The 25,113-nt window shown below is 36.7% G+C and overlaps 1 protein-coding gene across 1 annotated transcript in view; it reads right to left on the reverse strand.

Moving 5' to 3' along the window:
* Nucleotides 1–19,488: 19,488 nt before the first annotated feature.
* The window catches only part of dlgap2b (discs, large homolog-associated protein 2b), a 34,539-nt gene continuing 28,914 nt past the window's right edge, over nt 19,489–25,113 (reverse strand). The window contains exon 5 of the mRNA XM_079584755.1: nt 19,489–20,432. Within this exon, the coding sequence (XP_079440881.1) occupies nt 19,597–20,432 (836 nt within the window). The 3' untranslated portion in view covers nt 19,489–19,596. The remainder of the gene's footprint in view (nt 20,433–25,113) is intronic.

Raw genomic sequence — 25,113 nt, forward strand, 5'->3', positions numbered from 1 at the left:
GCTGAATGCCCCAGGCTGTGTTGGGCTGAGATTTCAGCCAGCTATGGCATCACTGAACTAATTACACACTAATTACTAATTAACATATTTGAAGCTATAGCCGTGTTAATGTGTTAGGTGTTTTGCCTAAGCTTGTACATAGCACATAAGGTTGTGAACCGAAATCTTGAACCATTTATCAGTGCATGTGTTAAGTTGCATGTTCTGCATTTTAATGCCAGCTTGAATGGGTTATAAAACTTTCAGCGTGACTGTTTAATCAACAACAGATGTTCAGTCTCCACTAAAATCAGCTATTCAGTGCATGTGGTGCATGATAAGAGACAGTAAAACATCAGCCCAGTGATTCAAGAGCAGATATTCTAATAATGTACAGAGCCTTAGCAGCATTGCAGTGACAAAACTAAAAAGGTTTAGGTGTTTATTGGAGTTGTTTTGTTCTGATTTGCTTTGTTTTGTTATTTTGCTTATTGTTGCTTTGTTTTGCTTTGTTGTTTTGTAAGGCAAGCTGGGTGTCAAAGGTTTTTTTTTTTTTTTTTTTGCTTTACTTTGTTGTTTTGCTATTTTGCTTTTTGTTGTTTTGTTTTGCTTTCTTGTTTTGTTTGGTTGTTTGTTGTTTTGTAAGACAAGCTGAGTTTTAGGTGTCATTGGTGTTTTTTGCTTTGCTTTGTTGCTCTGTTGTTTTGTTTTGTTTTGCTTTGATTTGCTATGCTTTGTTGCATTGTTTTGCTTTATTTTGCTTTGGTTTGTTGTTTTGCATTACTTTGCTTTTCTTTGTTGTTTTGTTTTGTTTTGTTGTTTTGTTAGGCAAGCTGGGTGTCATTGGTTTACTTTATTTGTTATTTTGCTTTTTTTAGTTTTCCTTTGTTGCTTTGTTTTGCTTTACTTTGTTGTTTTGCTTTTTGTTGTTTTGCCTTCTTGATTTGTTTTGTTGTTTGTTGTTTTGTTAGACAAGGTGAGTTTTAAGTTTCATTGGAGTTTTTTGCTTTGCTTTACTTTGTTGTTTTGTTTTGCTTTGATTTGCTATGCTTTGTTGCATTGCTTTGCTTTATTTTGCTTTGGTTTGTTGTTTTGCATTGCTTTGCTTTGTTGTTTTGTTTTGCTGTTTCTTTGCTTTGTTTTGTTTTGCTTTGCTGTTGATTTTCTTTTGTTTTGCTTTGCTTTGCTTTGCTTTGTTTTGCTTTGCTTTGTTGCTTCGCTTTGTTTGTTTTTGTTTTTGCTTTTTTTATTTGCTATGCTTTGTTGCATTGCTTTGCTTTATTTTGCTTTGGTTTGTTGTTTTGCATTGCTTTGCTTTGTTGTTTTGTTTTGCTGTTGCTTTGCTGTTGATTTACTTTGTTTTGCTTTGTTGCTTCGCTTTGTTTGTTTTTGTTTTTGCTTTTTTTATTTGCTATGCTTTGTTGCATTGCTTTGCTTTATTTTGCTTTGGTTTGTTGTTTTGCATTGCTTTGCTTTGTTGTTTTGTTTTGCTGTTGCTTTGCTGTTGATTTACTTTGTTTTGCTTTGTTGCTTCGCTTTGTTTGTTTTTGTTTGTTTTTGACAGTCCAGACTTCAGATCAGCATGCATTTTCACTGTATGGAAAATATTAGCTTTGACATTTTGTTTTGTGTTCCACGAGAAAAGGTCATTTGAGTTTGGTGTGACATGAAAATCTGAGAGGGTTTGAATGGACATGACGCTTCTGAACTTGAACACACCATGTGGTATGACTAACTGAGATGTGTGGCTTTACCTGGAGTGGGCGCTTCTGTTCGATCCACACTACAGGCAGTCGGGAGACGAAACTGGATCCCTGAAAAGAACAAAAGTCATTAGTAGAGCTTGAATAAATCAAAATGTGTTTAGGTGCAGTCACTGCACCCTGTCTCCCAACATTTCATATTCATCAATAAGACATTTTAAAAAGTTAAGAATAATATTCAATCTGACACCAGTTGTTTGGGTCTCCAGATATCTTAAGTATTTTCTTATTCATTTTAAAGTAAATGTTAAAAAATCATAATTAAGCTATAATCAGTGGTGTCAGATTTGTTTAAAATAAACAAATATACATACATTTAAAAAGTCACATGTACTTAAAACGACAAATGGGCCAGAACATTTAGTTATGAATAAAGAATTGGTAGTTGATAGAATATTTGGCCAAAAAAAGGTTTTCTCGCATTTCTAAGCAATTCTCAATGGTTTTCTTACCAGAATCTAGCTATTGATTCAAATATTAGTTAAATTCTACCCTTGTGAAAAAGAAGTATCCTTTAGCACGTTTAAAAAAAAAAGAGTGCCTATTACGGAATAGTGCAGACTTATGTTTTCAGACACTTGCATGTACATTTCAAATAAATGAAAATAAATTATACAGTAATTTTAAAATTAGATTAAATGCCAATTACACAAAAATCATAATTACTTCTGTCTTTGAAATATGGTTATTGTGCTACTGAATGTACTGACAAACATTTATGGTAAACAAAAATATACTTGAATAGTGTTAAAAATTATAATCAACTTATGTGCGTAGTCAACGCATTTAAATGAGTGTACTTTATTAAAGCACGTCAAAAGATGTAAACACAATGATTTATACTGTACTTTAAGTAAAACAAATTTGAGGGTGAGTAAATTATGACATAATTGTCATTTTTGGGTGAATTATCCCTAATTAAGAAACAATGAAAGTTTATTCTCTTTAAGTACATACATGACCTTTTATTTTATCTTAGATTATATAAAAAATATTGAATAAATTTAAATATTTAAAAGTACATATTAATAAAAGAAAGTACACTACAAGGGCACAATCAATATAATTAAGCACGCTTATTTTTCACAATGGTATTGTCTCCTATGCCAATTTAAAAGATGCTCAGATCCAGTCGATATAAATAGAATCATATTTCATCCATCATTTGTAGTTGTGTCTAAAAGGAAAACGCTGAAGTGTGTCGGCAAGAAAACCATTCAGAACCAAAGCATTATTACAGTATATACACTTTTAATACAATTTTATTTTAATATACATTTTAGATTTTAACTAATATTTTAAAACTAAACAATTTCTGAAAAACAATAAACCAAAGGTAATGGAGGCAAAAATGCAATATATATATATATATATTAAACTAAAATTCAAAATGAATGATTTAATCAAATGCATGAACGAATTTGCAAAACACTATGAAAAAGAAGTTAACTTAAAACAACTAACAAACTAAATTATGTTCTTACAGTACTAACTTTTGTAAGATTTTTTACTTTAAAGTCAATTTAGATTAAATTAAAATGTAGCAATCAAAGAAATGTAAAAAAACAATTGTATAATATAAATAATATGATTGCATTTATACAGATTATAAACAACATTCTATCGTATATCCAATTAAAATACACAATTATTCACAGGTACTGGGTCAGTATCAGATTTCAGTTCCAGTGCCTCCACATAAAAGGGGTTAAAATTCACCGTAGTGCCAGTTCATTCACTGAAGATTCCAGTAAGAGCGTCGCTTGATCTTGTACGTTTCATCTGGGTTGTCCTTATCATGTGTGCATGGGCTCTGACAGTGCTGAAGTGATATGCTTAGTAACTGTGTGATGACATGAATGAAGGATGACATGAGACACAAGAAAAATAGGCCTACATGAAGACTAATGTTTCAAAACATGAAATTTCATTTAATTTAATTTCAAGTGCACCGACTGTACTTCTGCAAGCCTGGTTACAGTGGCTATGCTCAAAATGGAATGCTATATGCAACTATACACTGCACAGTATGCAAAATGCAATTATATATTTGGATTTTCCATGCATACAGAAACTTTGTTTACTGTGCACATAATACGTACTGCAGTAGGATACGTAAGTTGTAGGATAAGTAAGTAGTAAACATAAGGAGTAGGATAGTATACCATTAGAAACATATTAGTTTACCATACTAAAGAAAGGTTTTTATTCTAAAAGCTGATCGGATAAGCAATCTCCAAAACTGATGCAAAAGACAAAAAGAAAAAAGCTTGTTTGACAAAATGTTGACAAATGTAAACAGCTGACAGTTGTTACTTCTTGGTTCACCGTCTAACATCATGGGAACCCACAACAACTCTAAACCATGGTCAAATCCCTGTAACCTCACAAATGACTCTCTGTGCTCCATAAACGAAGTGCGTGAAAGGCTCGACTATCAATTGATTTCAATAGAGTTTGACATTAGCATATTTCAAAGCTATTGAAAACTGTGGCAAGCAGGGCGGAGCCGAGAGCCGTGGGAACGGAGCGAGGCCGGTGGCGCGATTGCTAATATTAATGCCACACAAATATCAGGCAAAGTAGTTTTGATTTAACTATTTTATTTCTAGTATAAATATATCATTTAAATATTTATATGTGACTCGATCAGTACATTTGACCGACCTCAAAAACCGATGGCAATTTGATGACGTGAAACTGTAAAAAGTTGTTATTCATTAAAAACTTATTTTAATGAATCGTTTGAGATTGAATTAATGTTAGATGTTTTGCTATAAATTACAGACATGGCATCTGAGGACTATTTTGAATTTTTCTCAGTTATTTTGCTTTATTTCCAGATTCAATCATAGGCTCGTTCTTAGAGCACGTACGCACATGCACACTCTTCAAAAAACTGTGCTTTAAATCTCTTGACAAACTAAAAGTCGTAAATTACATTATGTATTCTAAATAAAAGATACAGATAGTACTGAATGTCAGCTTGCTTATTTGGCTCAAGATAAGGATTTAACTCTGCTTCTAACCACAGGTCGAGAGCTGTCGTTCCAACCACATAACTTTACGATGCTGCTTGCGAATGTTTGTTGGAACTATGTTTTCGGGAAACACGGACTCGTTGAACTATGCTGATAACGACGGAACTTGCGTCCATAGTTGGCTGACGATGCTTTTGGGAAACGCACCCCTCACTGACAGGTCTCGATTTAGTGTAGAATAGGAGCGCACAGCTGAAACAGCACTGGAAGATCATCACTCATCCACCAGGATCGTATTACTTATGTTTATGTTTTGTGGCATTTACACATCTAAGTGGGTCTTCTGTTGATTAACACTCAGATCATTTGTTTGGAGAGGTTTTTGGACAAAAAGTCTGCCTCGGTTCTGAACCCGTAAGTTTTGATTGCTTTAACATTTGGCCCAGATGCAGATAAGATGAAAATCCTGATCGGAGCATCCCTAGTTAGTATACTAATATTATAGTATACTATAATCCCACTTTGTCCACCATCTTGGATATTTTTTTTTGCCTCCAATAGACTTGTTTACGTATTTCAGTGATGCTTGTGTGGTGGATTAGACATATGGTGAATGAATGAATGAATGAAGATGGCTTGGAAGATTTACATGGATGGAGAGAGGGATGAGCAGTTCTCTGTCATGTCTAGTCCATCAGAACCAGTGTCATTTCCACTTTCTCCCGTGGAGGTGGAGGATGTGTTCACACACCTCATCTCTCAGTGGCGATCGGAAGTTAGGGTTGGCTCCAATTTTTTTTTTTTCTCAACATACATACATACATACATACAGTGGCAATGCCCCCATGAATGCAGAGTGGATGTCATTATGACTACGATCACTACAATCGATTAAAATCCTTCCACACATGACATCCTAATGAAAACTCCAGAAAACTTTTAAAAGTTTATACCATTTACCTCATTATAAATTTATACTAATACATTCCCATATAGAGCTACCCTATTCTTCTGATGTTTAGACAACTGATTTCACTTGAATGCTGTAGCTATTATTTGGGGCAAACTTTGTAAATCTTGAATTATTAGAATTACATTTGACACAATTTTCTATTTAATTATTGTTTTAAAAAGGTTTAACCTTTTATTATCTAAATGTGCTAAATCAGTGGTTCCCGAACTTTTTAGAGTGGCGTACCCCCTGAGGTATTTAATACCCTTCGGTGTACCCCCTCTCTTAGACAGTCACACCTTTAAGGGACAATATTTATCCTCTAATTTGTTTTTAGTGGATTTTTTTTAACTTTATAAATACCTCTAGGAAATAATATTTAACAATAAAAACATTTTCAAGTGATACTTTTCAAATAAAGTCACTGTCTTAAAGGTCCCGTTTTTCGTGTGTTTTTGAAGCTTTGCTTGTGTTTACAGTGTGCAATATAACATGTATTCATGTTTCGCGTGACGAAAGGTCGCGGCCTCTTACCATAGTGGAGATGCATGCGCTCAGTGTTATTGTAAGGTGATTTGACTCCTGGATGAAAATAACAACGTCTCTCGACGACATGACGACAAACACACTCTACAAACGCAACTCTTCCTCTTCTCTGTAGGAGCGCAACAAGACTACGCGCCATTTTTTTATGTATTCCTGTGTGCGGTTCTGTTCTAGTGATGTCATTAAAGCAGGATGTAGTCCAAACCGGCCGTTCGCTGTAGACTTTGAAAGGGGACTTCTGTTAAATCAAATATTTCGCTTGGCATTGAACTTTGAGCTTTATAATTTTACAGGTATTATTTATGCTCTAACAGCAACATTACACACTAGCTAAAGTTTAAAAAATGGAATTACGAAGGACGGGACCTTTAATGAGTGAGCCATCAAGTTATGCCTTTATTCAGTAACGAAGCAAATGGCTGTATTCATAAATGGATCATTGAATCGTTGACTCTCTCTATTCGTTCAAAGGTGAAGTTTGTTTAAGAAATGCTGCTGTGTGTTGCAGTTCTGCTTTGGCTTTCGTTTTAATGTTATTTTAAGGTGGTGTAGAATTAAATGAACGGCAAAACTCTGCATTTTGTTAGCACACTCCCTCTGTCACTCTCTGCTTGGGAACCACTGAGCTAAATAATAATGTCAAGTTTTACTGAGGACCACTGAAGTTATATCACTAACTTATTACAAAAGTTATCCAGTTTAATGTATATTACTAATGCTGTAATTATGCACGATCCCCTGTGAATTAAAATAAGAAATCATACACTGAAAAAAACCCATAAATAATAATAATAATAATGTCCAAACACAGACATAAACCATCATAAGAATAAAATAAAATAAACTGAAGTCATTGTATTTGTACTTTATGTAATAAATTTGGAAATGTATCAAATGGGCGCCAGGAAACACTTTATTTTACAGTGTCCCTGTTGCACATATTATGTGTAAACTTACTATAGTAATAAAAGTGAAGTATTCATAATTACAAGCAACTAATCCTAAACCAAACCACTAACCCTAATTATATAGAAAGTACATGTTGTTGTTAATTACTCAGTAAATATGTGTATAATTACACTGTAACTAGGGCACCTTAAAATAAAGTGTAACCAAGGTTTTTGATACAGATAATAAATGTTGCTAGATAATGTGAAAGTAGACAAAACAATGATGTGAAATGAAGTACAACAGGTATATTACAAAAGAGCCCTTTCAGACCTACCGTACATTCTACGCCCCCCAGCTAAGCTACGGGCCCCTAAAATGAAAAAAAAGGGTGATAGCTTAGTAAGAAGGAAATTTAAAAGAAAGGGAAAAAAAACAACTGGCCAAATAATTCAACACTATGAAAGATAAACACTGCTTCTGACTCATGCATTGTGTCATGCGCTCTCTGTAATAATGATATGTATGTGTCTTCATCTTAATTAAACAAAGAAACAACAAACAAACAAACACAATTAGGCGAATTCACAAATAATTTCGTGCGTGTGCTGTTTAGTGTTTGGCCTCTAAACTACAGCAGGAAGGTAGAATATTGCATTTAGTAAAATATTACGTAAAAACGTTTAATTATAAAAACCTAATTATACTAATTGACTAATTTAATGCTTGTTGTAATCGATATTAACATAAACCAATATATAGCTAAATAAGCCTGTAAAAGTTGTGCAGGCATAATTGTGCCAAATATGTCTTAATACATCCCAATTCAAATTAAAATTAATAAAGTGAATGCTTCATTTATTTATCATCAATTATGTGTTACTTAGTTACTGTAAGAGATATGCAAATGTTATTGTTGATTGAATGCCACTATTAATACGTGATTAATATCTAAATGATTCCATCATTTTTATAATATTTCAATTTGGGAATCAAGAAACTGTTAGATTTTGAATGCCTGTTATCATGCATCTAGCAAATCACTTTAGTTCTGTGAAATTCTGCCTGAACATAAACAACTCACAAATTTAACAAGAAAAAACAAACCAACATATAAAACAATTATAACAGAAATAAACTTTAAACAGAAATACATTTTGGGTGCATTGGGCAATTTTGTTGTCTGTTTTTCTTACTGACAAAGACACAATGCTTTATCTAAATATTGTATCATAACTTCAATTCTCACAGTAATAAACTTCCAAAATTAGTTAAATTAGTTAGTGTTTTACGGGAAGCGACATGGCTAAACTCCATTGTTCATACTGAAATAAGCAAAAAACTAAATTTTACAGTCAGCATTCACAATTAAAACTTAATTATGATCAATACAAAATAGTTTCTGCAACAATTTAAATTTATAAATTCAGAATTTCACAGGATTTCAAACAAAAAATATCCGCACTGGACTAAGCGACCTAATCCAAAATGGAGTTGATGTCCATGTAAATTTAGCTCTTTTCTGATTGCGATCAGAAAAACTTCTCAAGTAACATATGTAACCCGTTTCCCTTTGAGGGGAACGATACACAGTGTCATGGCGTTGGCGCTATGGGATCGCTCCAGCGTGAGCCTATGTTTAAAGCACATGTGGAAACACGTCAATTCTATTGGCCAACAGCATGGTCAGGTGACATAGCGTCAGCACATCACAGAGACCATAAATAGATGCCTGAAATGCCCAGATTCTAAATGTCTGAAGGAAGACATTCTCAGATATTATGCGAAGTATGTTGCGCAAAGCAAAGTATTTTTTTATTAATACTCATAAGCAAAGTGAGAAATTACCAATAAATAAGGTATAGATTTCTTTTCTTTTTTTAAAATGTACATTATGGCCAGAAAAAGAAGGATTAACCCAGAAGGACCTGAGGTCCTGGGGTTGAATCAATATCCAAACTATAAAACATTATGAATGTGTGCATAGAGGATCAGCCTGCAACAGCACAAATGTCTTGAAGCACCTTTAGCTAGCGTCTTAGAGGAAGCCACACTCCAAGCAGGGTGGGCTCCGATGCCTAGCGGCAAAGCCTTTCTACATGCCTCGTAGCCAAAAAAAATATTTAAAAAAATCGCACAATCGAACAATTCAATAGGATGCTTGGAGATGGGGGAACCTATGCCATGGCCTCCAAAACAGACCAGTAATTGATTGGATTTAAGCCACAACTTAGCAGTAAATGTAAATCCTCAAGGCCATGACTGGACATAGGAGAGGAAGCATTTCTTGTTCAGGCAAGTTAAACAACATGGGATAAAATCTTGAAGGACGACAAGAAGGATGGTCAAAAAAGGCAACTTTGGAGTGTAACCTGGCCTCCGATGCAATATAACTTTAACCAGCCCATGGGTGAAATCAAGGCAGGACAGGGCAACTGATAAGGACGGCAAATTGTTGACTCTTTTAAGCAAAGTTAAAACTAGTAACAGAGCCACCGTGAGAGTCAGAATATTTTCCAAGGCTGACTCTAAGGGCTAAAACTGATCAGCCTTCCAGGACTATGGAAAGTTCCCAGGAAAGAAATCACGGTCTGCAGATAGGCCTCAGCTATCTGACACCGCGAAGCAAGTAAGATATTAGGGGATGCCTCCCACAGAGGCTCCATCGATGTGGTCATTGCAGGCAGAAGAACTCCAGCACTGAACCAAACAGGCAGTGGACTGGGTAAGGATGGTGCTGCACACACCATGACATGAAGAGATGCCATTTCAGGGCATACAGTATCCTTGTGAGGGAGCTCTAGCATTAAGAATAGTCTCTACAACCAACTTGAGAGACCGGAATCTATGAGCTGGCACCAACTGTTGGCCAGACCAATAGCTTCCACATTTCAGGCCTGGGGTGAAATATCATGCTTTAAGCCTGGGAAAGAAGATCTTAGGTAGAGCATCCAATGAGAGATATCAGGTCCAAGAACCAATGCACAAAGGAGAGATATCAGGTCCAAAAACCAAACTCAGGCCGGCAAGAATGGAGTGCCTAGCAATAGGGGGAACTCCGTCCCGCTGAACTCTGGCTAGAACTCCCAGGAGCAGAGCAATCGGGGGGAAAACATACAAACATATGCTCGGCAACATCTGCACCATGGCATACAGTCCTAATAGAGCTGGCGGTGTGAGGGCGAACCAGAGGGGATAGTAGGTCCTCTCCTCAGGGATGGACAGGTCCAATTCCACTTTGTCGAGCCCCAGCCAAATTAATTCCACCACCTTGGGGTGGAGTCTCCATTCCCCGAGCCTCAGCCCCTGCCTCGACAGGATGTCTGCACCCACATTTGAATGCCATGGAATTTAGAGTTCCCTCAGGGAGAGCTCTCTGCTTTGAGCCCTGGATATGCTGCACCAACCTGAAAAGGGGGAGTGAATGCAGTCTGCCCAAGTGATTTATGCAATTGACTACTAATTTGTTGCCTTTCAGTACCAACACATGGTCTGGGAGGAAGTACCTGAGAGCCAGATATACAACCTTAATTTCTAGGCAATTTTTGTGCTGAAGAAGATGTCAGTCTTCCCTGTCCCCTTGGGCTGGGTGACCATCCAGAATGGCACCCCATCATGTGAGGGGTGCACCCGTAGTTACCATCTTGCAATAACAACGTGTTCACATGTGAGGAACTGGGGTCAGACAGTGCCTGCATGAAAATGAAGTCCAACATCACCCAAATATACAATCTGTCTTGGCAAGCGAACAATCTTCTTGCTGTTCAGTCTCGAACCCCAAATTCTTCTAATGAGTGAGAACGATATCCTGATGCCGAACTGCTAACTCAATCTACTAGGCCAATATGAGCCAGTCGTCCATTTAACTGAGTACACGAATGCCTGGATTCTTAATGGAGCCATCCTAGGATCCATGGACTTTGTGAAAGTGCGGGGTGACAAGGCTAGGCCAAATGGAAGCACCTAATATTGGTAAGCTTCGCCCCTGAAAGCAAATCTGAGATTCTTTATGAGAACACTTCTTGCGCTGTTGCAGAAGTTTGATCTGAAAGTATGCATCCAGCATCCTATCATGACAAACCAATCCCCGGATTGAATTTGAAACATGATATCCTTGAGCATTAGCATCATGAACTGGTAAGTCTGCAGAGTACGGTTCTGAGCCCGCAGGTCTAAAATCTGGCTCTTTACACACTGGCTCTTTGCCCCTCCCGGAATGCCGCTGATTGCTTCTTAATCGCCTGAAACCTATTGACAACAGCATTGACTGCGTCGTAGAATAGGCCAGACAGTGAAACTGGGGAATCCAGCAGAAAGCCTTTTTTTTTTTTTTTTTTTTTTTGTAGATACCAGAGAGAATGAGCCACAGATGTCTCTCCATGGCAACCAACACAGCCATCAAATGGTGATGGAGCAAGCCATCTGCTTTGTGGCATGGAGAGAAAGATATGTGGCCCGGTGGTGTTCCCTCAGTCCTTCACGAGAGTCCAGGACTTTTAACAGGTCAGCCTGGTACGCCTGCAAGTTAGCCATCATATACAGTGACGCACCAGCTTGACCTGCTGCCTCATAAGTCTTACTCATGAGGCCAGATGTTATTCTACATGTAAAGTGGGCCTCTTCTGCGATGATGCTGAAGCAGGGGAGAGATAGCTAGGCCCACATCTTAACCCGTGGAATCACCGCATACCCATACTCCTTAAACCCTATAATAGCCAAATAATTTGACATTGCACGTTTATGAATGGGTGCTCCAAGTATGGGCTGCCCCAGGACCTCGACACCTCAGTGTGAAGGTCTGGGTTGAATAGCAGATGTATCAAACTTACCATTTTTTACTTATTTTTTCTCATGTGACCATTTAAGCCTGAGTTTATCCAACACACAGGCACACATGCCGCCTCAGCATGCATGGGACCAGAACCACAAGGGGAGAGCCAGGCATGAGTGGAGCTTCCTCATTGTGTAACATTCCCAAAGAGGGCAATTGCTCCCTCGAGAGCTGACCTAGCATGCTCCGCTCCCAAGCAGATTACATATGTTTGTCATCCCTCGTTAGGTAGTGAGGGCATGATGGAATACAGAGCTTGTAATTCTTGGATGCCATTATGTTGTTGTGTAACAAAAGCCCCTTTCACACAGCGCGTTGCTCCGAAATTGCCAGAGTGCCTTCTGTGTGAATGCAAACACGTCCCGGGATTGATGCCGGGATCGATCCCGGGTTGGGGACCTAGTAACATTGCCGGGATCAGTCCCGGAACGCGCCCTGTGTGAACAAAAGCCAGGATCAATGCCGTAAGGGGTGTGTCGCACGTGCCATCGCTCGACTCTGTTGCTCTTAGAAGAAAGTTTGTGTTCGTCATCAACAAAGAAAGAACGAAAAAATGTCTGCAAACTGGAACGAGCTCCTTACTATCCGCACTGAAGCTGAGATCGTTCTCCAGCTTTGTGGAACGGTACACGATGCGTTAGTGTACATGTTTTCGATGCATACGTTACACGTCTCATCCTGATGTTACGTGTCTTTACGGGATCTTACCGGGATGTGTGTGAACACACTCACAGATCCCATAAAATCACTGGCAGTGTGCATGAACCAAAATCAAACTAAAGAAGCTGGATGTGCATTTTAGGCACCTATTTGTGGTATCGGTGACACTGTGACACTACATCACCTGACTACGCTGTTGGCCAATACAATCGACATGTTTCCACACGTGCTTCAGATATCGGGAGTGTTCCCATAGCGGCAACGACATGACACAGCGTTTAGTTTCACTCGAAAGAGAACTATTGGTTAATGGCATATAGGGTCAGGACATTAGCAAGTGACTTCAATGTATGTGGTTAAATAATTCTTTCAAGTAAAGGGTCAGAGAGGTGTATGCATTTGTAATATTCTTTTTTATTAGTTTTTTATTATTATGCCTATTATGTCAATATGTTTACTTATAAAAGAAACATACTTTCAAAATGGTTCTTTTTTTTCCAACACATCTTTAAGCACAGCAGTGTAGCTATGATCCCACATGAAATTCTGATGTCAAATGAGTGAAAACACCTGCACAACCCATGTCATATCTGTTAATCATTTCTTTTTTTTTGTTTATCACTGAAAAGGAAAAGAAAATACATAAGGCCCATGTATACATTGAAAAAAATCAAAACAAATCAAAATCACAGTTAGTTTGTAAAGAGAAGCACATACAGTATAACATGTTTTGGAGAATTAAATGACCATTTCAGCTAAAAAAATATGTAATTTACTTACACTTAAACCATTCCAAACACTTGGTTTTCTTTCTTTCGTAGAACTTGTAAGTCATACAGGTTTTGAATTACATGAGGGTCAAAAAGGACATAATTTTAATTTTGGGCTGAAAATGAAGTCCCCCTAATCTCAAATACTCAATAGTTATTCTATTATTAGAATTCCAGTCCTATAAATAACAATGTGATCAAATATGACATCTGTTAATAGAGGGAGCATGTTATTTAATTGTAGTTTTGGCATTAAATTATAAGCAAGCTACATTTTAAAAAATTCCTTTTTGGTTTTTGGTGATACAATTAAATCTCATTATCTCAATAAATCATCATCATGACATCTAAATCACAGCTACAGAGGACACATTGCCTTATTCATTTATATCCATACTGTACACAATTGTTCTTTACTCGCTGTATTGACAATGGTAAAAATGTAGCTGCTACATTGAAACAGAATGAATTAGCATAACAAACAAATGCAAATACTTATAACAACATTATCAACAGCAACAAAAGAAGCAAAGGGTTACAATAAATGCCTGAGATTCATGCAAGGTTTGTCAAAAAAATATCTAAGGGCTTCATCTTGCCCTTTAAGTGCTGTTTAAAATGAAATAGACACATGCCAGTGACGCATACAGAAAAACACAAGACTTGCATAGAATGAATGAAGGTCGTAAGATTGAGAGAACATCTGCAATATCATCAGCACCTTTAAACAAACATCTTTTCATTCCCTGAACATGTCTCTTAGGAAATCAAAAACAGAAATTGAAACTGGAACAATTCATCAGTCTATTGCACCTCTGTAGGTATAAACAGTATGGTACCTATTGTGGTTCAATTGTTTTAGAGAAGAAAGTATACATATAAGCAATATAAACCAATAAATTATATCTGAATGTTGAATAACAGTTCATAGGTCATTTACACCACAATAAATAAATAATGCATCATACAATTTATTTTATAATTCTGTCGGCCCTTTTAGCTGTTCAAATATTTCTTATGGCTAAACCCTTGTTGGGTAAAGCTTATGTTGAAATATACAGCATATCATTGATTCCCACACTATGGACATTTGCAATATAATATAATGTTCTATTATGCTTCTAAAATCCATACATTTTTACACACAATCTCTGTGTCACTGTTTCAAAGTGATTCTCTTATTTCTGACCGAATAAAAAATTAGGCAAAAAATCCAAATAACACAGAGCAAGTCAAGAGACCCAAACAATATATCTTCACTATTTGAATGGATAGCTCACCCAAAAATGTAAAATTCTGTCATCGTTTGCTCAGCCTCATGTCATTGCTTCTTTTCAAAAGAAGATATTTTGAAAAATGTCACATGAAATTAATAGGCTCAAATGTTGTTTTGGATCTGACTTTCATTGAAGGAGTAGTTCACTTTAAAATGAAAATTACCCCATGATTTACTGCACCCCAGGTGTATATGACTTTCTTCTTTCAGACAACAGAATACAATCAGAGTTATATTAATAAACACCCTGATGCTTCCAAGCTTTATAATGGCAGTGAATTGCAACCATCAGTTTAAAGCTCAAAGAAGTGCATCCATCCATCATAAACTAACTACACACGGCTCCGGGGGAGTTTGTGTGAGAAAAATATTCATATTTAAAACTTTATAAAGTAAAATTCTAGCTTCCGGCCAAACTGCCATGCGCAAGTCTACTTACGCCTAAAGCGCAACGTACGAAACTTGTGACGTCGGAAGTAACATAGTGCGTTATGGCGTAACATAAATATAAGCAGTACGTCGCATTACTCGCATAAGTTGCGCTTTAGCCTTAAGTGGAATCCGTTAGTTTGTTTGGCTGGAAGCTAGTCATTTTACTTTATAAAGTTTTGAATACGAATATTTTTCTTACACAAACTTTAAAAAAAAGTTAGTGTATGAAGGATGGATGCACTTTTTTGAGCTTCAAACTGATGATTATCAAGCTTGGAAGCGTCAGGGTTTTTATTGATATAACTCCGATTGCATTTGTCTGAAAGAAGAATGTCATACACCTGGGATGGCTTGAGGGTCAGTAAATCATGGGCTAAATTTCTTTTTAAAGTGAACTACTCCTTTAAGGACAAAATAGTAAAAACCTCTTTTGTGCTCCACAGAAGTAGTAAGTCATACAGGTTTGGGACAACAGTCTAAGAACATGATTTCAGAATTGTCAGTTTTGAGTGAACTATGTTTTAAACTACAGTATCTTTTTTGTCTGAAAAAAAACACTGAAAAAAGTAAAATTCTCAGATAAAATAATTATACGTTTTGAAGGTGTTTTGAACTATAAGCTCATACTCTTTCAATTAAGCCAATTAGAGCAGTTGAACTGTCACCAAGAATGATAAATCAATATCTCCATTTGCAACAGGACACACATCAGCAAGACCCTATTCGTAGACTAATGAGCTAAAAAAATAAAAAGCCTAGAAATTACATCACTAGTGATGACGGTGTCAATACATTCAAACTGTGCCACACTGTGCTTTGCAAAGGAGCAAGGACATTTGACGGTGTCTTTAATGGCAAATAATTGGTTAGCTCAATGACCAAAAAAAAAAAAAAAAACATGTTTGTTTTGTTTTGAAATTGAAACACAATTTCCATGAATGTTGATTGAAAGTAGAACAAATTCCACATTTGATATTTGAAAAGTTAGAAATGCTAAAATTGATCTTTAAAGTATAATGATGTGAGTTAATTTTATCATTTACTCAAGGTAAATAGAGATATGTCTATCGCAAATGATGTTGTGACTTGACTACTTCTGAAATTCTTCAAACTTCTGATACTACCACTCAAGGTAACATTGGCAAATCTAAATAATGAATTTTGTTGTAATATTTAAATTAAGCCCCCCTTTTCAGACATGGCTTTAAATATACTTAATTTTTAAAAGACAAATATTGCCTTAAACTTTGGCATGAGTTATTTTATAGTAAACAAAATAGTTTCATATAGCCTCTGTTATAAACAAACTACTTAAACCTAGTACATAAAAATATATTTTATTAAGGAATGTTTATCTTATATTTTTAACATGATACTTATTTTCTATGTTAACTATATTTATAAATGGTTATTTTTCCATAAGTGTCACAGTGACCCGTTTACTATATTATAGTGGCACATGGAGATTGAATGTCCAGCAAGTAAACCCCTAAATAAATAAATAAATAAAAGTTATGTTATTTAAATAATTTGATTTAAATACCTTATGTACATTTTGTGCATACAAAACTGGTTACGCATGCTGTGTGTGTCCTGTGGAGAAAAATGCAGATGGTTTCTTAAATGCAAAAGTGACTTACAATGAAATATTTTTAGAATCACTATCCAGGGAAATGGACTAGATGAGCAGGAGGAATCCCAAAACATGAAACAAATATCAGGAAGGGGTGATTTAGCATTTTTTTTCGCATTTTGTATTCTTGATAAAAAAAAGAAAAGAAAGGTTTGCATGGGTGAGGAAGTCAAGGTCACAGTTACAGATTATTTATGAGAAAAATTGTATGACAATTACAGAAGCAATCATTTTGTAAAGCTACATAGAAAGTACAAAACTACAGTAGTGCTGAGCGATAGTCAGTTCATATTCAGGGAATTAAATTATCTGTAAGTTATGTGGGTTTTCATGACATCATATTTATGACCACATGATTTAAAGAGAGTGGCAAGTTTCAATAGGCTACAATCTTATTCAGACATACTTTGGAATAAAAATGTTATTGGTTATTCATATTTTTTTTTTGTATAATTTATGATTTACAAGGCACAACAAAAGCGATTCTTACAGTATTTTACAGTTATATATAAATTCTATAAATTGTAAACATACTAACGGGTTAAAATAAAACCATGTTTTGGTGTTGATAACTACTGATCATATTTAGGACTGAGAGTAGAAGTCAAAAAGCAGCCAGAGAAATCTGAAATTTAGGGGGATAACCATCGTTGTATAGTTTCAATAAAATGCATATCTTTCCATCCTTGATTAAAGTATTATAATTATAAAATACCACTCTATATATATATTGGCTAGTAATTACACACTCTAGATGCAGAGTTACATTAAATATGTTAAGGGATATGCTTGAATTAAAATACCATTTGAATTTAGTGACTTCTAATCAATCTACTGTATACATGACTTTCCTGGGAGACTGAGAACATAAAGTAGATTTTCAAAATGAACTGAATCCCAATCTGATAACACTAATGTTCCAATGTTCCATTCTGGTGTAGCTTAACATGATTGCTGTGCATGGTCCATCATTTTCACTTGAAATTAAAAGCAAGCGTTGTGTGACGGCTATAGAGCAGTTCACTTTGTAGTCCAATATAATGGGCTTCCTAACATGTTTTTAGAATAGAGAATTTCGATGTCAAGTAAATTCAAATATGTTATTTTAACAGCATAAATTACACAAAGTCAAGGTTCAAACGTGATGTTTGAAACTTTAAAAAAACGGTTATCAAACGGTCCTGCTTTATCTTGTTATCTTGTTTAAGTAAGTACTCTCTTCAATAGATCTATTGGAGCAATGTACTTGTTTTCATGTTGCAAAACACGGCTATTAAGGTGTAATACGGCTAAGGTTAAGGACAGGTTTAGTTGTGTGGTTAAGGGATGGGGTAGTGTAATTACAATGTATTTACATGTAGGTATTTTTATATATAAATAAGTACAACATAAAAACATGTATATACACATTAAGTGCATTGTATTGTGCATTGATTAATTTTAAAATTGGGCTGTCACTAATAATTATTTTGGTAATCGAGTAATGGTTCGATTATTTTGACGATTAACCGTGTAATTGAGTTTTTATGGTAATAAAAATATACTTAAGCGAAGACCTAAGCCTTTAAAATTACATTAAATACATAATAACAATGAGACAATAATATTTGGTTAAAAAAGTATCAAAACCAAGTAATTATATGGTTCCATAGAACACTGTTAAAATACATAATATAAACAATCATCTTATGTACATTATGTATTATAACAAATGCCTGCAGAGTGCACAAATGGCCCTGGTTGTTGTTACACTTTAGGGCAGATCAAATCCTTGTTTAATTTTGGCCAGACGGCATTTAATTCAAATGTTTACTTAATTTTTAATATTTTGGCCACTTCTTTGTAATAGAAATGCTGCAGCCACTGTAATTTCTTGAACAAGAATATGTGGACAGTACAATTCAGAGTGAGGGTTTAAACTTTTATTTTGAAATCGCGATGAACAGTTTGCATATTTAGAAACATATTATGGATGTACTCTCCTGTGTTGGCGTAGGTTTATAAATTATTTAAGTTACAAATCTGATGGCGCACATTGTGTTCACAGATGAATGTTGTAATTTGAATTGATAAGAATGTATGTCTTTGTGAAATCACAATGCTATGGTTTTTAAATGGTTTTAATACATTGTGCAGCCTTAGAAAGCGTTTTAATAATGTGGTTCATGGATTCTTGCTAATGGAATGCTCCGTTTCTGGTATTTTGCCGTTTACTTGATACGGGTAAATTGCAATCAAGGATTTAAAAAAAAAAATTCATTTAATCGAGGAATCATGACAGCCCTAATTTAAATGTACATAGTAGTACTTAATAAAGTGGGTGCCATCATGCATACCATAGTTCTTATGTAACAACTTGTTAGCAACTACACAGTTGTTTCAAAGTTCACGTTAGAGGTATGAGTGTGTGTAATTTATGGTATAGAACAAAGTGGTTGGTGCTAATGTTAACCACAGATGTTATTATACTCAGAAATTGAAAACTACCATTCTAAAGGTCCATCTTTATCCTTCAACTATGTCCATAACCTCTTTTGGTCAGATTGAGTGGTGAGATCATTCACCACGGTCACACATGAACTGCTTTAGCCATGGACAAAACACTTGACAGTGACAGTCAGACAAATTGTGACATTCCCTACAATGCTAATAACATTCATGAATCATTTCCGTGGTGATGTAAACTGGTTTTATGATCTGGCACAGCCAATGCTTCCATCTAGAATAGCTACACTATCCCCGTTTCGCCAAAATGGCACTTTCTCCTATATCGGCATCTTTGCAAAGAGAAAAGCGACAAGCTCTTCTCCAGGTGCAGGGTTTCCCCCAGGTGTATAGGGTTGATTCAGAAACAAAGTCAATGCTTGGTCCAGTGATGAAGATGATCAGAATGATAGAGATAAGTAGGACATTGGTCCACTAGTGTACTTTCTGCACCAGAGTTCAAGGCTGGCACTTCTTTGACCGTCCACTCGACTGCAGTTCTTTTTCTTCCTCCCAGTGTCTAATTTGGATCTTCCCAGCGGCTTGGTCAACGGTGGGCCGGTGTTGGGTCTATCAGGACTGGCAGGGCTGGTTGGGCTGTTGGTGGCCGAGGTTCCCTCAGGAGTTCCCTCTGTGATCTCGATACGTGGAGGCTCCATCAGGTCAAAAATATTGAAGGCAGCCGGTTCGGGCTGACACATGACTGAAGCGTCTGCAGTGTTTTGTCTCACCAGACCGTTAGCACCAGTCTGGACGCCAATGGACACCCTCTCGCTCGACTGAGTGGAACTGGTGCTGGTGGCAGCCTCCCGGCACATCGTCCACATGTTGTAGCACTGGGTGAAATTAAAGAAGTTGCTGTTGAAAGTCTTGAGCTCCCCGCAGACGTCCCTGCGCAGCTCCGCTAGCTCGTAGCGCATTGCTGATATCTCCTCTTTCCACTGCATGTTGAAGGCAGCCACCATATTTGCCGACTCCTTGAAAGCCTGAATAGCCTGCGGGACGGGAGGATCTGGTGGAGGCTGGGATGGGGGCGGCGGACATGGGACTCGGTAGCCGTGCGAGGAGGTCGGTGGAACAGAGATAGCCGTGACCGTGGAACTGGTGCTGTGTTGACTACGTCCAGCATTTTCTCTTTCAAACCTCTCGATTTCTTGATATGCTGAAGAGCTGGCGCCATCATCGTCCTCAATATCCTCATTTAGCAATGAGATGCCCTCCATTGCATCATACCCCTCTGGAAGACAAATTTGAATATAGAGATAGGGAAATTCAAAGGGATGAACAGCTGTGGAATTTGGCAAAGCCTCTCACGTTATCTAACGTCAACACTTGTTTTGTGTCTCATATTAGCAGTATGTGAGTAAAGGCCCTGTACACACCATTCTCAACTGCATAGGTTTCTGGGAGTACATTCAGGACATTTTGCAAGCATGGAGTATGAATAAAGACTCAAAAAAAATATCATACATGAGATTTTGATTTCATCAGAAAAGTTTTGGGAAGTCTGTTTTGCGGTGAATGCAAAAATCTAGTTTGTTTTCACAGGAAGCAAGTAAATATATCTGTTTGAGACTAGGGGCCACATTTACTAAGAGCTTATTGTGCCAGCGCAAAACCTCTTTTGCATTAAAAAACTACTGTCAGGATTTACTAAAGACACTCTTTAGTAAAATTAGCGCTGAAAAGGCGTGGACAGTCATTTTTGCGGCTGACCTTATTGCATATGCATTTGTAGGAGTTTCCCTTTCAGGCGCAACATTTTTGGGATGAGTGTATTTAAATGAATCACGCAAGGTGATTTACTAAAGTTTGCACTCGTCAATGTACTGGTGTTTGGGCCGTTATTTACCGCCCAAAAAAAGCACATCTTAAACCAGACGCTAACTGGTAGATCGTGTTTGTCCTTATAGAAATGATCTGGCTGTCTGTGTTCTTTAATTTGCGCACCGTCAGTCGATCACGTGCAGAACTTTCCACTCCCATCGGCGCTGTTTTGGAATTGCACTCTCACGCTAATTTTAGCCTGGTTCTACCAGACTCTCACACATTTCATTTGTACTGAGAGTCTGGCCTCTCTCCATTGACAAGCGTTAACTTTCTTGAAGGCGGGTACTCTGTTTAAGTTTAAAACTATTGGATCTGCCCAGAGTCACTCTGAGTGACACTCTATAAGCAATCGCTAACGTGGTCGTGACGTATGACGACTCAAACTACCGCACGAACTCAACGTCATCTTTCTCAGCCACTCCCTCTGTTCGCCGATTGGATCGGTAAAAAATTGACTGGAGAAAACCCAAGAATATACCACAATCCCAGACCTAGTACTGTAGGAAAATTAAAATTGAGCGAAAGTACATAGGAGGGCGGAGCCAGGCTATGCTAATTTCCCCTCTTTAGAAAAATCCGGCCCTAGGTTTAATGCAGGGGTGTTGCAAGACCTTTTTTTCGTTGATGTAACAGGATCATCTCAAACATGGGATGTAGCGAAAACGGGGCCGCCCTTCACGGGGCCCCCCTCAAGCACAGGGCCCAGTGCGGTTGCACCACCCTAAGGACAGCCCTGGGTGAATATCAATACGATAATCTTTTTTTTTCTGATAATATTCCAGCTATCATTTCATGTGCTTTATATCAGCTATTTAGAATCAGAACTAGCGATGCCAGATTTGCAAATGAATCAAATTTTGATCTAATCCGACAAACAGGTATGTGAAAAGGTCCAACATTGTTCACGATTCAGTTTGATTTATTCGGGCAGTTCACTCACACACTGACTTGTTTGCAGCGGTTCCTCACACTGAAATAGAAACGGGATATTTCACATGTGTCAAACTGGAGGGTCTTGGAGGGCCACTGTCCTGCAGAGTGTAGCTCCAAAACACCTGGAAGTTTCTAGTAATCCTGATTTATATTAGGATATTTTTTACTATAAGACAGAAAACAAAAAGAGCGCTGGATGAGGTTGATATTTACAATACATTCTAGGAAGCAAAACATCTTCTATCTTTCAAACGTCTTCTAATGTCCAACAAAGCAGCACTTTATTGTGCATGCAGCTTGTGAGAGACTATCCATTTATATCCAAACTGTTGGCACACTTTTTTGATAGTGTACTGTACTGACGAAAGGCTAGAATCGCCACTGGTTTAATGAAAGTGTTCATTTGAAAACCAAAAACTGAATATGATTTATTGCAGTCGAGCACATGGTGTTGTCAGGGTCTTTCACTTTTTTACTCACATACATTTAGCCTTCAGATGTGTGTTTACACTGCCTTCTCACTCGCATCAGAACATCTCATCTGTTCAGCCTTTCCATCTCTTCACAGCATAACCATTAAAAAACAATATTTCAATGCTATCAACCAGCTTTTATCCATTTAAGAAATCACAGAGCATTGTGGAAAATGTGGCGGGTTTTAGTGTTTTTTGTTTTGTGCAACAGAAAAGATGAAAAGGCAATAAAATGTCACGCAATCATTCAGGCAAGGAGATATGAACCCTATTGAATATGTTAAAAGCTCATCTATCGAGCTGATTGGACCATGTGGAGATTATAGGGGCGAAATTAAGAAGAAGTACAATCCAATAACATTGTTAGGTCTTTGTGAGGGCTGCACCAGGCAGAGGCTGCAATCCCACTGTCCATCACAGCTGAAATCTTCCACACCAGCTCTTACTTCCAACCGCATTTTGCTGGCCATGTTTGATCTTCAAGGATGCCAAGGTTGGTACACAAATGGAGAAAAAATTTAAAAGTGACCCAACCATTTTTTTTTTAAACATTCTAAGAAATCCTATCCATCCACTGTCATAAAAAACAGCAAAACATAAATTTACAATTAATTGCTTTTCCCATTCAGTCATTAACAGGAATGTTCCGGGTTCAATTTAAGCTGTAGTGACAGCATTTGCGACATGATGTCGATTACCACAGAATAATTTTTTTTTGTAAAACCAAACAAAACATGCATTTGCATGTACAAATGCATGCAATATACTATACTTAAAAATGAATTTCTGGGGCAAAGCATTGCACAAGTATAAATACCAACTGTTATATAAATATAAAATATCACCACAAGAATTACTGTAAACATTACATGTTAACATGAGACTAATAAAGACTAAGACTAATGATAATATTGATAAAAAATATAATCTTCACAGGTGTGTTTTTTTAAACCTTTTAGAATGTCTTGCCCCATATACTTTTATTGTGAGTGAATGTCTTACTGTAAGGACATTTTATAGTTATATAGTCAAAACAAATTCTGTGGCAATCAACAGCATTTAAAAAATAATAAAATAAACCAAAATAAAATAGTTGTGAAATGCCTTTCATGGAAAAGCATTGCTACTTTGGCAACTGAACACTGTTTGTTGTTCCTAATCTGACCTTTTAGTTATGTGTCTTTCAAAGGACTAGTCCTGATTTAGTTGAGAAGGCAGTGCAAAAACACACATATCCATTGAAAGATGTATGCGTGTTGACATTATAATACCTGTGACAGGCATCCCTCCAGCTGCTCTTTTCCCCTGGATCTCCTTCCTGTGATGGCCAATGAGGGGCCATGCCACCCTCCCTCCCTTTCCACCATCACAGAACACCCAACACCTTACTCAATATTTCCCATTGATTTTAGCCGCAACTAAATTTAGCTTAATCTACTTTGTGAATCTATGGGGTTTGCTTGATAACATTTCTCTGATAGGTCAGTGCTTTTGAAGTGCTTTTTCTATTAACTATAGAACCAGAGAGCATCAATACCAGAGCTTAAGCAATTATTTAAGCTTTTAAAAGTCTTTAAGGGAAGAACACATCTAATTTAGCTTCTAACACATACACAAAGTATGGTTCTTTTTGTAAAAACCAAAGTAGTAAAGGACTGCTGGAACAGGAAGTCCTCCAGAGTGAAACAGACTGGATGTAATCCTTTTGAGAAAATGGTTTTGTCCTACAGCCGGTTGACGTGAGCTGACAGGGATTGCGTACAGAGCCATATGTGGTGAAAGCACTTCAGCAGAGTGAGACGGTGGGATTGGAGAGCTCTCCTTTCTCCTTAGAGTCTTCAGTGTGTGGTCAGTATGAGTTTTTGACAGTGTGAAGGTCCAATCAAATCAAACTCCAGTTTGAATAAACACAAAGAACCCCACATTTAATGAAAGAAACAAAGTTTGACTGGAGTGACCAAACAAATCATACAAAACAAATTAGCATTTGGGTTTTAAAAATGTAAACAAATGAAAAAACAAAACAAAAAAAAAACAGGTATTTTATTGTTACAATATTTGACATCAGTTTGTGGTATTTCAATAGGGTTCATAGCTTTACTCCATGTGTACACCAAACACAGCAGGGGTGTTGGGGAGGGTGTAGAGACGGTCATTCTGCTTGCACAAAGAAACTGTGACACATGCACACTTTCTGATAAGTACTGTATGTGTTGCACAAAACCTCCACACCTGCTCTGTCAGGACTTCTCAAACTCATTTAGGTTGGGGAAAATGACTCATTAGTAAGGATTAATGGTAAAACTGGATTAGGATAATGGGATTTGTTTTCAGCTCCAGTTTTTGAATTCATAGAGAGATTATTAAATCATAATATTCTAGCTAATTCAATTAGCACATTAACAAACCACTAAAAATTCACCTCTGCGACAGAATTTCTCACATTACAATGAAACTTTTAGTTTTGATGCAAAAATATTCGACTCAAATATTCAGTCATTATTCAATCCAAGCTCTTTTTAATAATTAAAATAAATTTTTAGTAAGTAGTTTTGTTCTAAAATATATATATATTTTTTTTACAATAAATCAATATTTTCTATAAAATGAAGGATTTACTGCATGCTTGGTTTAGTATACAGAAATAACTATATCTAAATACAGCTGCAAGCAGCAATTAAG

Source organism: Phoxinus phoxinus, assembly GCF_949152265.1.
Source record: "Phoxinus phoxinus genome assembly, chromosome: 16".
NCBI lineage: Eukaryota > Metazoa > Chordata > Actinopteri > Cypriniformes > Leuciscidae > Phoxinus > Phoxinus phoxinus.